At 40.4% G+C, this 12950-nt stretch overlaps 1 protein-coding gene across 1 annotated transcript in view; it reads right to left on the reverse strand.

Annotated features, from left to right (window-relative positions):
- Positions 1 to 8542: 8542 nt before the first annotated feature.
- Positions 8543 to 12950, reverse strand: part of SKOR2 (SKI family transcriptional corepressor 2) — a gene marked incomplete at both ends in the record, with an annotated part of 33963 nt that continues 29555 nt past the window's right edge. The window contains one exon of the mRNA XM_081096924.1: positions 8543 to 8605. Coding sequence (XP_080953050.1) covers positions 8543 to 8605 — 63 coding nt within the window. The remainder of the gene's footprint in view (positions 8606 to 12950) is intronic.

A 12950-nucleotide genomic window follows, 5' to 3' on the forward strand; every position in this document is an offset into this window, starting at 1 on the left:
TGTTTGTATACCTATTACTTGCCAGGGACCGTGCTCAGCACTTGGGGGATGTACAGTGAGATGAAACAACATCCCGTACCCCATAAGGTTTTTGTGTGCACCTTTCCACAAATGGAAGAGTGTATAATTACAAATTGTGGGGGTTATCTATGGGCACCTTGTAAGATGGTCAGACTTGAACTTTGTGTGCTCACCTCTGTAGAGAGAAAGGATCCCCTCCCCCCTCTCTGTTTGTTAATCCTCACCCAAGGATATTTTTCCATTGATTTTTTTTTAGAGAGAGTGGAAGAGAGAGGGAGAGACAGAGAGGAACATCAATGTGAGAGAGACACATCGATTGGTGACCTCCTACAACCAAGGTATGTGCCTTTGACCGGGATCAAACCCAGGACTCTTCAGTCTACGGCTAGGGCAAGGAGCTCTTCACTGGACCTGGAGTCAGCTGAAAGTGCCCCATTCAATGACAGCTGTGTCTCCTTAGCACAGACGGTGTTCCTCTTCTCCGGCCTTCCTCCCTGCTGACCAAGGCTGTCTTAACTCTTGGCCTTACATGAAAGAGATCCTATCTGCTTGACCACAGGCCCTGTAGCTAGGAGAGTTCTCCCTCCGTTTTCCACAAACTTGAGGCTACGTTCCTTGCTCAAGCCGAGGAAACTGGGATGTGATGCCCCATTCTCCTTGCCTATGGCAAAGAGATAAGCAATTACTCAAGGCATTCCAAGGATCAAAAGCATTAGTCTGAAATGTCTGGTCTATCCCTATAGGAAATGCTTTATTGGTTAGGGTAGGATTTCTGCTTTGATTGCTAGGGCCTTTCTGATCTTATAATTTCATTTGGAATGAAAATAGAGAATTTTGTTTGCATTGCCTGTATTCTTCATTAGCTAATAGCTGGGTTGACCTTGAAATTTTGACATGACAAACAGTCAAAGTAAAGAGCACAGCGTTTTTCTGCTGTCATTTTGTGCAACCAAGAATTATTTCTCCTTCTGAAGAGTGGCTTTATTTTTAGCCCCATGCAGTGCTTTAGATGGATGTCCTGTCTGTTTCCACAACGCAGCTCAGATAACCCAATCACATCCAGTTTTAGGGACAAATTCTTTTTGTTCCAACTTAGAAGCATCAAGCTTTGCAAGAATAGAGAAGATATAGTCACTCTCGTTAATGAGAAAATATATGCATAAGCGATGTTCCCATACCACATGTTGGATCTCTGACGCTTTTGGGTTTTGGTGTATAATTTCATGGTTGCACGAAGGACTGTTAAGCTCTGGTGCTTCTAAGGAATAGACTCAGTCTGATAAGACATCTCACATGATGGGGAAACTCTAAGGCTGTAAGAATGGGACGATAGGAGTCTCCTAGCACTCAGGGAAAGATGCACAGCGGTTCTCCTATGGAGCCTGGAATGTAGATGGAGAATTGGAAGGAACCAGTGTGGTTTCAGCATTCTCAGTAGCAGAGGCCAATGGTCCTACACACGTGACCATTAACTCAGTTCAGAGCTATGCCATGGTTAGTAACTCCAGGCTCTCAGACATACTTGCCAAGTTATCTGGTTGTCATTTCCCTTTTGCTACAAGATCGTTTGCTAATCTTGGCACTATAGACTCTGAGCCATTTAAAGTTGCAATTGGAAAGGAAAAAAAAAAAAGACATTTCAGGCTTGTTTACACTGCCAGTTGAGGAAGCTGCAGGGCAAAGACCTTAAATGCATCTGCAGATCTCTCAGTCCTCCCCAGAAATCTCTAGCCAAGCTGCTGCTCTTGCTCTGAGAGGCTATCTGGTCTCTGAGTTTGCATTGGGTTCTGCAAAAAGAATGATCTCCGCTGTTCCCTGGTGGCTGGTCATGAAGCCAGGTTTGTGTCCTCCCAGATAATTTTCTGCCACCATTTGTATTATTGGCTTCAATTACAAAGCTAAGGACATTGGGCTTCCAACCCTATATGAAATTTAAAGTATACACAGGAGAAAATGCTCCGTCAACATGGCTGTCTAATTACTCTCCCTCCTTCATGCCCCACCCACCCACCCACCCACCACCAAGCACAGTAGCCAGTCTTAGAAATGTGTGACATATCTGAAGGGCTGTGTGAGCCCCCTACCTCGATCCAGGCTTCTCCTGGAAGAACACTCCAAAGAGAACATCCTGCCTCAGTAACAGTTTCTTCAGATTATTTCCTGCTAGTTGTTGCTGGGAACCCACCCTCAGACTCCAGGACTTGGTGTACATCCCTTCTCTGACCGGCTTCCCATTCTTCATAGGCTAGGATGAAAATCACCGTGAGTATCCCTCCTTTGATTTTCTAATGTGGCAGCTAAGGATAAAAAAAAATTATCTCAAGGATAAATAGTGAAGCTTTTTAGGATAATTCATGATAATGAAGATAGTGGAGGGAAGTATCAAATATCACAGTAATGCATTTTAAACCTCTTTGGAAATCTGTCCAGGGATGCCATTGGTGAGATGCCTCTTTGGTTAGGACGGTCCTTGGCAACCTCAGCATAGAAGGTCATCCACAGTAGACTCTGTGCAGCCCAGCACCACCTGGACAATCCTGGCCTCAAAGGAGTCATCATTTGGGCCCTTCTATTTCTCTGAAAGGCAGGATTGTTGGCATAAATTGATCTCATGGACTTTGACTCAACATCACAGTGAGGAGGAAGGCACAATATGAACTCCATCGCCAACATGACGGGAGACCTAGCAGGAGTTTAGAACATTCCTTTACCCATATCAGGGTCCTAATGTGATGGGAGGACTCCAGCTGCAAACAATGGCCAAAGGCTAATCTAGACTTTAATAATCATTTTGGAAGGAATACTGTTTTCAAAAATAATTTATTCAAATATTTTATGCCAAAATAATTCTAAAAAGTATTAGTTTCTATTAGTTGACCCCAAGCAAACGTGCATTTGACTACATGAACACAACTATTATTTCATAGTGTTTTTTTTTATTATAGACTTTTTTTTTATCCACATGAATGTTAAAGAAACTACAACAGAGTTAAATACCATTTTTGATAACATGATTATATTCTTAATTACACTCAATATTAAACTGTAAAATATTTCCAGAGGAATACAATCTTCATTCATACAGCAGGCAAAGTACCAGAGAGGAAGGGGCCACGTGAAAGTCCGTCCAGTTTGCTATGAAAAGCAGTTTACACGGCTGATGCCATCCTAGCTGTCGAAACGTGACCCCGGCTCCAAGGACAGGTTTTGTGTTTTCTTTCCACAAAGAATCACTTCTTCAAAAGTTACAGACAGTCTTTAGAGCTGCCCTCTCCACGTGTGCAACACTGAGCTCACCTGGGACCGTCCATGCGTTTCCCACCCTGCTTGGCTAACAGCACTCCCAACGCTCTGGGTTCAGTTGGCCTTTAAAAACACAAAGACTCAAACTTTGGTTCCACCAAAAGATGCGACAAGCATTGACGGCTCTGGTTGGCTTCCCCTCCCCCCACTAACGAACGGCCGCCACAGTCTATTTTACATGGCTGTCCATGCGGCTGTGAGGTCACTTGTCCTTGGGTTCTCCTGAACCTGATTTTCTATTTGATTCCCAAGCCCTTTCAATCGCCGTCTTTATGTGGGTCGGAAGTGCTCAGTGGCAGGCTGTATCTTACAAAAGAACAAGAGTAAGTGGTTCTGTGCACCTGGGATAAGACAAAAAGCACGGAATGACAACCTCAGCGTGATGCAATCGGATAATTTAAAAACATTTAAAGTATTATTTAGTATATCCTTAAGAGAAGACATTTTTAGTACAGTTTGGACAAAAACTTTTAAACAGTGACCACAAAATCATCTTTTTTATGTATACTTGCATCTCCATGAACATTGAGCCAAACTAGAATTACCAACTCAGAGTGTGATGGTTCGCTATGCGTTCTTTACGTAAAGCCATTGTGTTGGATTCTAGAAGCTCCCATTTGTTGTTAGGCAAACATTGAGACAGCCTCTGGTGAAAGTGACAGACAATTTCATGCTGGGGGGGTGGGGGTGGGGGGGCTCTGTGGGCCTTGGCTGGATGGCTCAAGTTACATTTCCATCTATTTCTCCTGTCCTGGGATGTTAGGGCAACTGTAGAAGTACCCCTGAAAGTTTGAGATTCAGCATCAACGAAACCACTGGGTTGGTTATGAACTGGATTTTAGTAACTAATACGAGAAAATGTGAATTAGGCCACAATTTTAGGCCAGAAATAAGAGGAGAGCAGGTGAAGTGTGGGCTTCAGAGCAGGGTAGCCTGGCTCAAATCCTGCCACCTGCTAGCAGTGGGACCACAGATAGCTCACTCCTCTCTCTGCAGCTCAGTTTTCTCAGCTGTAGAATGGAGGAAGTAGTAGCACTGCTCTCAGTGGGTTGTTTTGAAGATTAAGTAGGATAATTGACAATGTGCTTTGAACCGTGGGAGCACATTGTCCTTATCAGTGAAGACTCTTGAAAAAGCTTGGTCCTCTTATGTCTGACTACAGATGAGAGAAATGAATATGCCATTCCACTCCCCCTCCTCATCTTCGATCTCTACTAAAAGAAGACACAGAAAGTTCAATTGTAATCCCACAACATCCTTTTAAGACCTTTCTTTTGTTGTGATTTTTGTAATAATTATTTGAGAAGCAAAATAAAATAATGAGAGTTGACCAAAGAGGTAGATATTGTTAGCATAGGGGAAAAAATCCTACTTTCAAACTCTCCAGAAGGATGCAAAGTAGTAATTAGTGATGAAGACAATGCAGACATATGGCAAATGTAGGTGGGTCATGCCCTTGAGTGTTGTACATGATCTTGAGCAGGAAAGGAGAGAGAATGTGACAGGAGATTTGCATGCAAGAGTCACAATTTTAGAGCTGGCGAAGACTTTGATCGGGTTTGGCTACCACATTTTAGATGAACGTGAGATACAAAGAGATCAAATGATATTACTCAAGATAACATTGGGAGGCAGTATCAGATTTAGAAGCTAGAATTTCTCAAAATCGGCCCAATGATTTAGAACAGCGGTTCTCAACCTGTGGGTCGCGACCCCTTTGGCAGTCGAACGACCCTTTCACAGGGGTCGCCTAAGACCATCCTGCATATCAGATATTTACATTATGATTCATAATAGTAGCAAAATTACAGTTATGAAGTAGCAACGAAAATAATTTTATGGTTGGGTCACAACATGAGGAACTGTATTTAAAGGGCCAGAAGGTTGAGAAGCACTGATTTAGAAAGACAGAGAAGTGGCTTTAGAGTCACTTCTGACCTGGACTGAATCCTGGCTTTATCACTTATAGCTAAGTGACCTCACTGAGTGAGCCTCAGTGTCCTCATGCATGAATTAGGGATAATAATAGGATCTACTTTATGGAGTTCCAAGGACCAAAAAAGATAGTGTGGCAAAGAATCTGTCTGCTATCTGGCATGGTTAGTGCTCAATAAATGGTAGTTATGATTTCCAGCTTGGCCAATGAGTTTCTGCGTGACGATGAATGAGCCATTTCCTGTGATGCACTTTCCACTTATATCAAATGACTGAGTTCTCTGTGAAATACATGGCTATTTCAACCAGGTACATGGATGACATTTGCATAATGTTAAATGATGCTTGGAAGAAAAAGAATGTAAAGTAATAATTAAATTAGTGTTGACATGGCATTTTTTATTTGGGGTGCAGGTTTTACACAGATTACACTGGGGTGTCTGTGCAGGACACAGAAACAACCAAAATAAGGAAGACTGTCAGGATTAATTCTGGTTGTTAAAAGCAATCCCAGATGAAAGAATAATACGCACAAAATTTTGAAATATTTTTCAAATCCTTTCCATTGTACTCACGAGCTCACAATGAAACAGATACGCAGAGCAGTAGAATGTCTAATCTACTAGGGCTTGTTTTAGGAGGTAGTTTGAAGATAAATAAAATAAACTACACATTACACAGCTGGTAGCTAAACAAATAGAATTCATTGCTCCAAAGGGAACTACACCTGTGTTGAAGAAAGGCTTATATAAATCCATGGGTAATGGATCTTTAAGGACTTACCAAGGGAAAGGTAAGAGTATTCAGTGTATAGGCCTAAATTTTGAGATTGGTATTGTTAAGAACAACAATTTGGCTTTTTAAATGGGATTACGTAGTAAATAATCAGGGCGGACCTTTATTTTGACTCAACATGGAATTTCTTATGTCCTAATGTAGTGCAAAAAAAGATTTGTAGAGCAGTGATATGTGGCAGTACTTGCTCAGCTTATTAAGTGGATTGCCTGTGGTTTTGAAAAGCTTCCTCCGCTTAATAGGCATATTGGAATCCACTAGGTGGCAAGAACACAGCACACTACCTTAAGGGTCACTCTTGCATAAGACATTAATGCATCAGCCCCTAATTTGGAAACCTGCGGTCACTCAGCAAGACAGAATTTGTCTCCCTCCCTCAGTGTAATGATTTTTATTTTGTAATCTCTCTTGGGGTAATTCCTTGCAGGCTTGGCATGTTGAGAATCAAATACTGCCTCTAACAATATGGTCGTGATTCTCTGCTTGGCTGATTTAGCTCAGCATTTAAGTAACCACTAATCTTCTGAAAGCACCAGGGTCTACTTAGAGAAATCCCTGTTGTCTGCAAGGATGGAAACAAAATCAGCATGGAGGAAGCATTAGTTACTAAACACAAATCAATCTTTTTTTGCCACCTAGCTGGATGCTTTGTCACCCTCAGAGGCGTGGTTTCTGGGCAGTGAATCTTCATTTGTAGGTGTCAGAGCAGCTCAGGTCTGACAAGCAAGGAAGATGAGTTGGGGAAGTGGAAGGAGTAAAAAGAGAGTTTATTGAAGTTCCTAAGTATAAATCAAACTACATTCTAATGGATGAATCTCACAAATATGGAGTACAAGAAGCCAGACACATGTATTGTATGACTTGCATGACTTTATCATTTGTAGACTTTGCTGAATTTGTTCTACTTCCATTAAAGGTTACTAACAAAAACATCCTAATATATTTTCTTTGATTTGAAAGACAATTACTTTGACACTTTGGGTTTATCAGTATCAATTTGGATGATTCGTGCCTTGTATTCCTTGATATTCTGGGTTAAGATTTACTGGAGTTTGAATGTTCTAAAATTATTCATTTCACACTGCTGGTGCAAACCTGTGTACTGTAATGCAACATTGCCCAAAGTCAACTTCAGATTTAAGAAAAATACTTGTGTATGACTTCATGGAGATGAAAACAAAATAACTAATTATTTGACCATCTCTGTTGCAGAAATATCTGCTCACAGAAGAAAGGAAATGCATACATTAGAAGAAAGTAGGCACTGGATCTGAAGTCAGGAGTCCTGGCTTTGCAACACAGACATAAAAGATCACATCTCTTCACTGTACCTCAGTTCCCTGTGCGTAAAATGAAGAGAAAGCATATGAATGAGAGTATGTCTTGGAAAGAGTTTTGATCTCCAGATGAAATGTGACATAATTAAGACAAAGATTACCACTACTATAGATGATGGCAAGAAGTGGGACTGTCATTTGCCCAGAGAAGAGGATGCTTTTGATATGCATGAAAGAAAGAGAAGAAACTACGAGCCTGTATTGTACGATCGGAATTATTTTTGCCAATAAATTCCATTGAGTTGAAAGTATGTTCCAGAGGGAAGAAGTGGGAAGAACCATTCTGATGGGAATGGCCAAACTGACAAATGATCACAATTCTAGTTGGCCATGAACATTTACAAAAGCTACCTCTGCCATCTGAGGTACTCTATCATCTTGTTACTTTTCTGATTTAGCAATTCCAATTGTTAAGTCATCCTAACATATTGTTACAGGAAAAACAAAATCCTAGTTTTTTCATCCCTAACATTCTAATAACTATATGTCTTCTTCCATAAAAATAAAAAAGTTGCTTTTGAAATGTTTAGTTATATTCCGAATATAGTCATTGAATTTTCACTGTGTTCTTTCCCTTAGGAGCCCAGAGTATTTGTCTTTCAAATTGTTGCTGGGGATGCAACCTTGAACCTGGCTTCAGCTATAGAGAAACTATTATTGGTTTAGGGAAAGAATAAAGCAGAAGCTCTCACAGGTCTATAGTGGTCATCTCACCACCTATCAGTAATTCACTCAAAATCAGATTCAAGGAAGACTCTTTGGAAGCAAGAGCGAGCCTGAGAAGATGAGACATTAAGCATGACTGCTGACACTCCAGGTGCAGTAATTACTCTCGAGGGGCAGTGATCAGGGTGTCAGGTAGAACCAGAAACAGCAGAAAACCTCAAAACAGAATGAAGGTCATTCCTACAGACTGAATAGAGAACTTCTTTCATTTTATAAAATTTCCATAGAATTTATAAGACCCATTTAGCCGTTCATTTAGGAAGTCTCATGCCCAGATATAATGAAGTTCATTAGTGTACTGGCTTAAACACAGGATACAGCTTTACCAACCTATTGGGCTATTTCAAAGACATCAATAAAGAACCTGGCCAACCAATACAGTCAGGGAGTTCGGGAAAATCTCTTCCCTCCGGGGAACTCACCGTTTAACTTTTGCTGAGATGGGCACCAAGCTTTTCTTTCCTGATCAAGCTTGCTGCATAGGGGATCTGTAAGATAAAAACAAGCAAAACTCTGCAGGTAAGCCAATGTTGGAGACATATGTGCAAGGGAGACCTTTCGTCATGCCTAACAATTCGAATGCCAGTGGGTCTTCCCTGAGGAGGAAAGGTCTCTATCAGCTCAGCAGTATGGATCTTTCAAGGCATCACACTCCTAAGACCTGTTAAAAAGCACGACCAGGACAGGACAGGTGAGCACACTGGGCTGTTGCTATAGCTTGTCTCTGAGGCTACTCTGTGACATTTCACTCACAGAAGTTTTCAAGATTTTGCATTTAATAATATGGCATTCTTATTTTTTATTGAGGTACAAAAACAAAGTTATGTTATCATGTATGTCCAAGGTCACCAAACAAGAACGTGTTTACAAACTAGTTCAATGTAACCTTTCATTTAAGTGGAGTGATGAAATAATACTATCATTATACATCGCAAGTTAGATTAACTAACTAAACACAAACTACTACTCTGGGTCATTTCCCAGTAACTACTAAAGGAGCATCAGAAATAATTGCACTGAATGGAAAATATGACCCGTGAGAAATCTACCTGGATACACCTGAAAGTACTTGTCACCTCTGGGGCACTGAATGAAAGCCTATCACATTTGATATGCTACTTTTCATTAGAAAATTCAAATGGTTGAAACTGGACGACATATATTATTTAGATTCGCCTCTGCACTAACCCCAGTTAAGGTATTCTATCATTATGTTACTTACCAGCATCATTACAAAGCTTAATGCAGAACTCTAAGGATTCGAATCTATTTTATACACAAAGAAATAACTACTCAACCTTCTAGGATGTTACACAAAATATGGCTGTTATGTAAAAGCAACAAGGGAAATAAAATTATTGTCATTCAATTAGGCAATGTTTTTTAATACTTATATATATATTCCCATCATTCCCAGCATATTTATGTTTTGCTCTGCTTTTATACCAGTCCATAAATAAGAACCTTTATTAATGGAAGGAGCTACAAATGTACAATCACATTAGTGACTAAGATTAGCTGGACCATTTTGCTGTAATAACTGGTTAGTTGAATCAAACAGTCTTTTCAATGGAAAACAAGATTAAAATAACCGTATCACTATTTTTATACACAACCACAACATGGATGTATCTGATAGGTGCATATCTGATAAAGGGCATGGATAGCAGCATTGAAATTAATGATTCATATAGCACCATAAAAAGTTCAGTGTCCTAATCTCGTATTTTAGGACGTGAGCTGAGATCAGCTGGATACCTATGACAAGGACAGTTACATGGGGACCTACTCTAGTTACCTCTTCTTTTCAGTCTAGGTCATGCTACACCTGCTATTAACACAGACACACTGAATCTTCGTTTTCCGTTGTGGTGCATGCTGCTATATGCCAAAGCACATGGATCACCTCTCTCTAGGTGCATGAAAGAACAGAGACTTAAAGGAATTCTGTTATTTAGGATAACAAGCAGAAATTATGCAAACCTTGGGTTACAAGGAATTACCTGAAAGAATATATTTGTGCCCCCTCTCAATTAGCAAGAGTCCTCAACATCAAGATTAGATACTGTTAATGATTTAGTGAGCATCTGCTCTGTGCCGGGCACTTCTTGTATAGTTAAGTCAACATCAACCTGGGCTATCTCATCCTACCCCAAAGAAAACTGCCTGAAGGGCCCTACTTTTAGATCTAAATCAGAATTATTTTTTCTTTCCTTTCCCTCCCTCCCATCCCTTCCTTCCTCCTTCTTTCCTCCCTCCCTCCCTCCCTCCCTCCCTCCCTCCCTCCCTCCCTCCCTCCCTCCCTTCCTTCCTTCCTTCCTCCCTTCCTTCCTTCCTTCCTTCCTTCCTTCCTTTTCAGAAACAACAATGTAGCATTTCATTAAGATGGAAACCTGAGAAGGAACAAAGGACTCAGGACAAAGAGAGGACATTTCCAAGTGAGAACATTTGATCCCAAATCTCCAGGTTGGAATTTAAACCTGGGTCAGGAATTATCTCCACTCAAACATTTTCTGTTGCATTCCCCCTGCCCCCGCCCCCCCCCCCCCCAAAACAAGATGAAATAAAAGCTAAACAAAAACAAGGCAAAAGGCAAAAGGTTGCAAGCTAAAAATCATGTCTTTTTTACTCAAAGTCCTAAATCATGAATGGTAATATATTAGAACATGGCCCAGTTGTTAATGAGAGCTACCCTATTTCATTGATTCTATTAATACACTTTCCCCCCTCACATTTTAACATCTCTAAAATTGGGTTTTTATAATTGATGGTGTCTTAGAACAAGAGTCGAAAGCTTCTTTTCTTGTGATCCATCAAGTCATGTTGCCTCTCACAACTGACAATACTTAAGATTCCACGAAATGCAATATTGGGTTTACAGAGACCTCAGCAAATACTCCAAGCATGGGAGCTCAGGATCCTAGGGGCTCCACTTAAGTTAATTATTCCACATAAAGTTCCTATAATAGAACTTACAAAAGCCTTCTTTTCATTTTGACCAACTTACACGACACCAAGACTGGCATGGACAAAAACACCCCTTAAAGTTATTATGTAACTTCTAAATTACCTAGTTGACTCTAGTCTGTCAAAAGTATGGAGAGCTTTCCAAAAAAGATAAACTTCTTAGTTTGTGCCAAGAGAGAGTTCACCTAAGCTCAGACATTCAGGTGGGTCAACATTTGAAAGGAGAAAGATGAGAAGAGGCCATATAACTAAGGAACAAAGTAATGTTATTGCCAAGATGCATAGCAATAGATCAATAATTGGAAAAGGTCCCGGGATAGCCCAAGTCTGTCGACTGCTGGAGAACCTTAAGGCAGACTGTACAGAAGCCCAGACTTGCTCAAGTCCTCTGACGCGCAGGGACTTCCTTTAGCTTCATATTTAGCCACAAAACCAAAATCCTCTAGTGGCCCAGAGTTATTTTTTGAAAAATATAGTGTAAAAAAAGTAACTGTTCGACCTACTTTAAAAAAAATGTAAAATACATACAAAATTCTCTGGGTTGAGAAGATAGGAATCTGGGCAAGTTCACATCCCAATGAAAATGGGAGAATCTCCAAGGAAAGAGGTATCACTGAAGGGCTATGCCCTTCCTACAGAAGGAGCGTTTTTTCCAGCAACGAGGAAGACCTACTGCTCCCTTCCTGCAAGGAAGCACCATTCCCATCATCACAAAGTTGTAAACTGCTTTTTTCAAGTTTACATGAATGAAACATTAGTACGAATCTACTGATCAACACGATTTTACTTGAGGCTTTAAAAAATTTTTTTATTTCTATTGAACTTATTGGGGTGACATTGGTTAATAAAAATATTTGTTCTAGATGTACAATTCTATTAACAGCAATTCTGAACCTTTTTTATCTCATGGCACATATAAACTAATTACTAAAATTCTGTGGCACACCAAAACTATATATTTTTTGCCAATCTGACAAAAAATAATTTTGACTCATTCACTCTGGACAGCTATTGCCATTGCTGTTATCATTTTTTTTATTTGACAATCTAAGGCAGCAGTTCTCAACCTGTGGGTTGCGACCCCTATGGGGGTCGAACGACCCTTTCACAGGGGTCGCCTAGATACATCCTGCATATCAGATATTTACAGTACGATTCATAACAGTAGCAGAATTACAGTTATGAAGTAGCCACAAAAATAATTTTATGGTTGGGGGTCACCACAACATGAGGAACTGTATTAAAGGGTCGCGGCATTAGGAAGGTTGAGAACCACTGATCTAAGGGAAGAAAGGTCAGTGCCCCTGACTAAATGGCATTGCATATTTTAAATATTCTCTTGTGCACATGGTTGAAAATCACTGCTATAATACCTCATTGTATCCTGTATTGTGTGTTCACCACCTCACGCCAGGTCTCCTTCCATCACCATTTATCCCCACTCATTTCCCTCTGGTCATCGCCATACCGCCTATGAGCTTTTCTGTTTTGTTTTTTGCTTAATCCCTTCACCTTTTTTACCTAGCCCCCGAACCTCCCTCCCCTCTGACAGCTGTCAGTCTGTTCTCTGTATCTATGATTCTGTCTTTATTTTGTTGTTAGTTTATTTTGTACATTAGATTCCACATGTAAGTAAAATCATAAGTTATTTGTCTTTCACTTAGCATAATACTCCAGGCCACCTCACACCTGTCAGAATGGCCATCATCAACAAATCAACAAACAAGTGTTGGCGAGAATGTGGAGAAAAGGGAACCCTCGTGCACTGTTGGTGGGAATGCAGACTGGTGCAGCCACTGTGGAAAGCAGCATAGAGTTACCTCAAAAAATGAAAAATGGAACTGCCTTCTCACTCAGCAATTCTAC

This window comes from Myotis nattereri (genome assembly GCF_964212035.1).
Source record: "Myotis nattereri genome assembly, chromosome: 8".
NCBI lineage: Eukaryota > Metazoa > Chordata > Mammalia > Chiroptera > Vespertilionidae > Myotis > Myotis nattereri.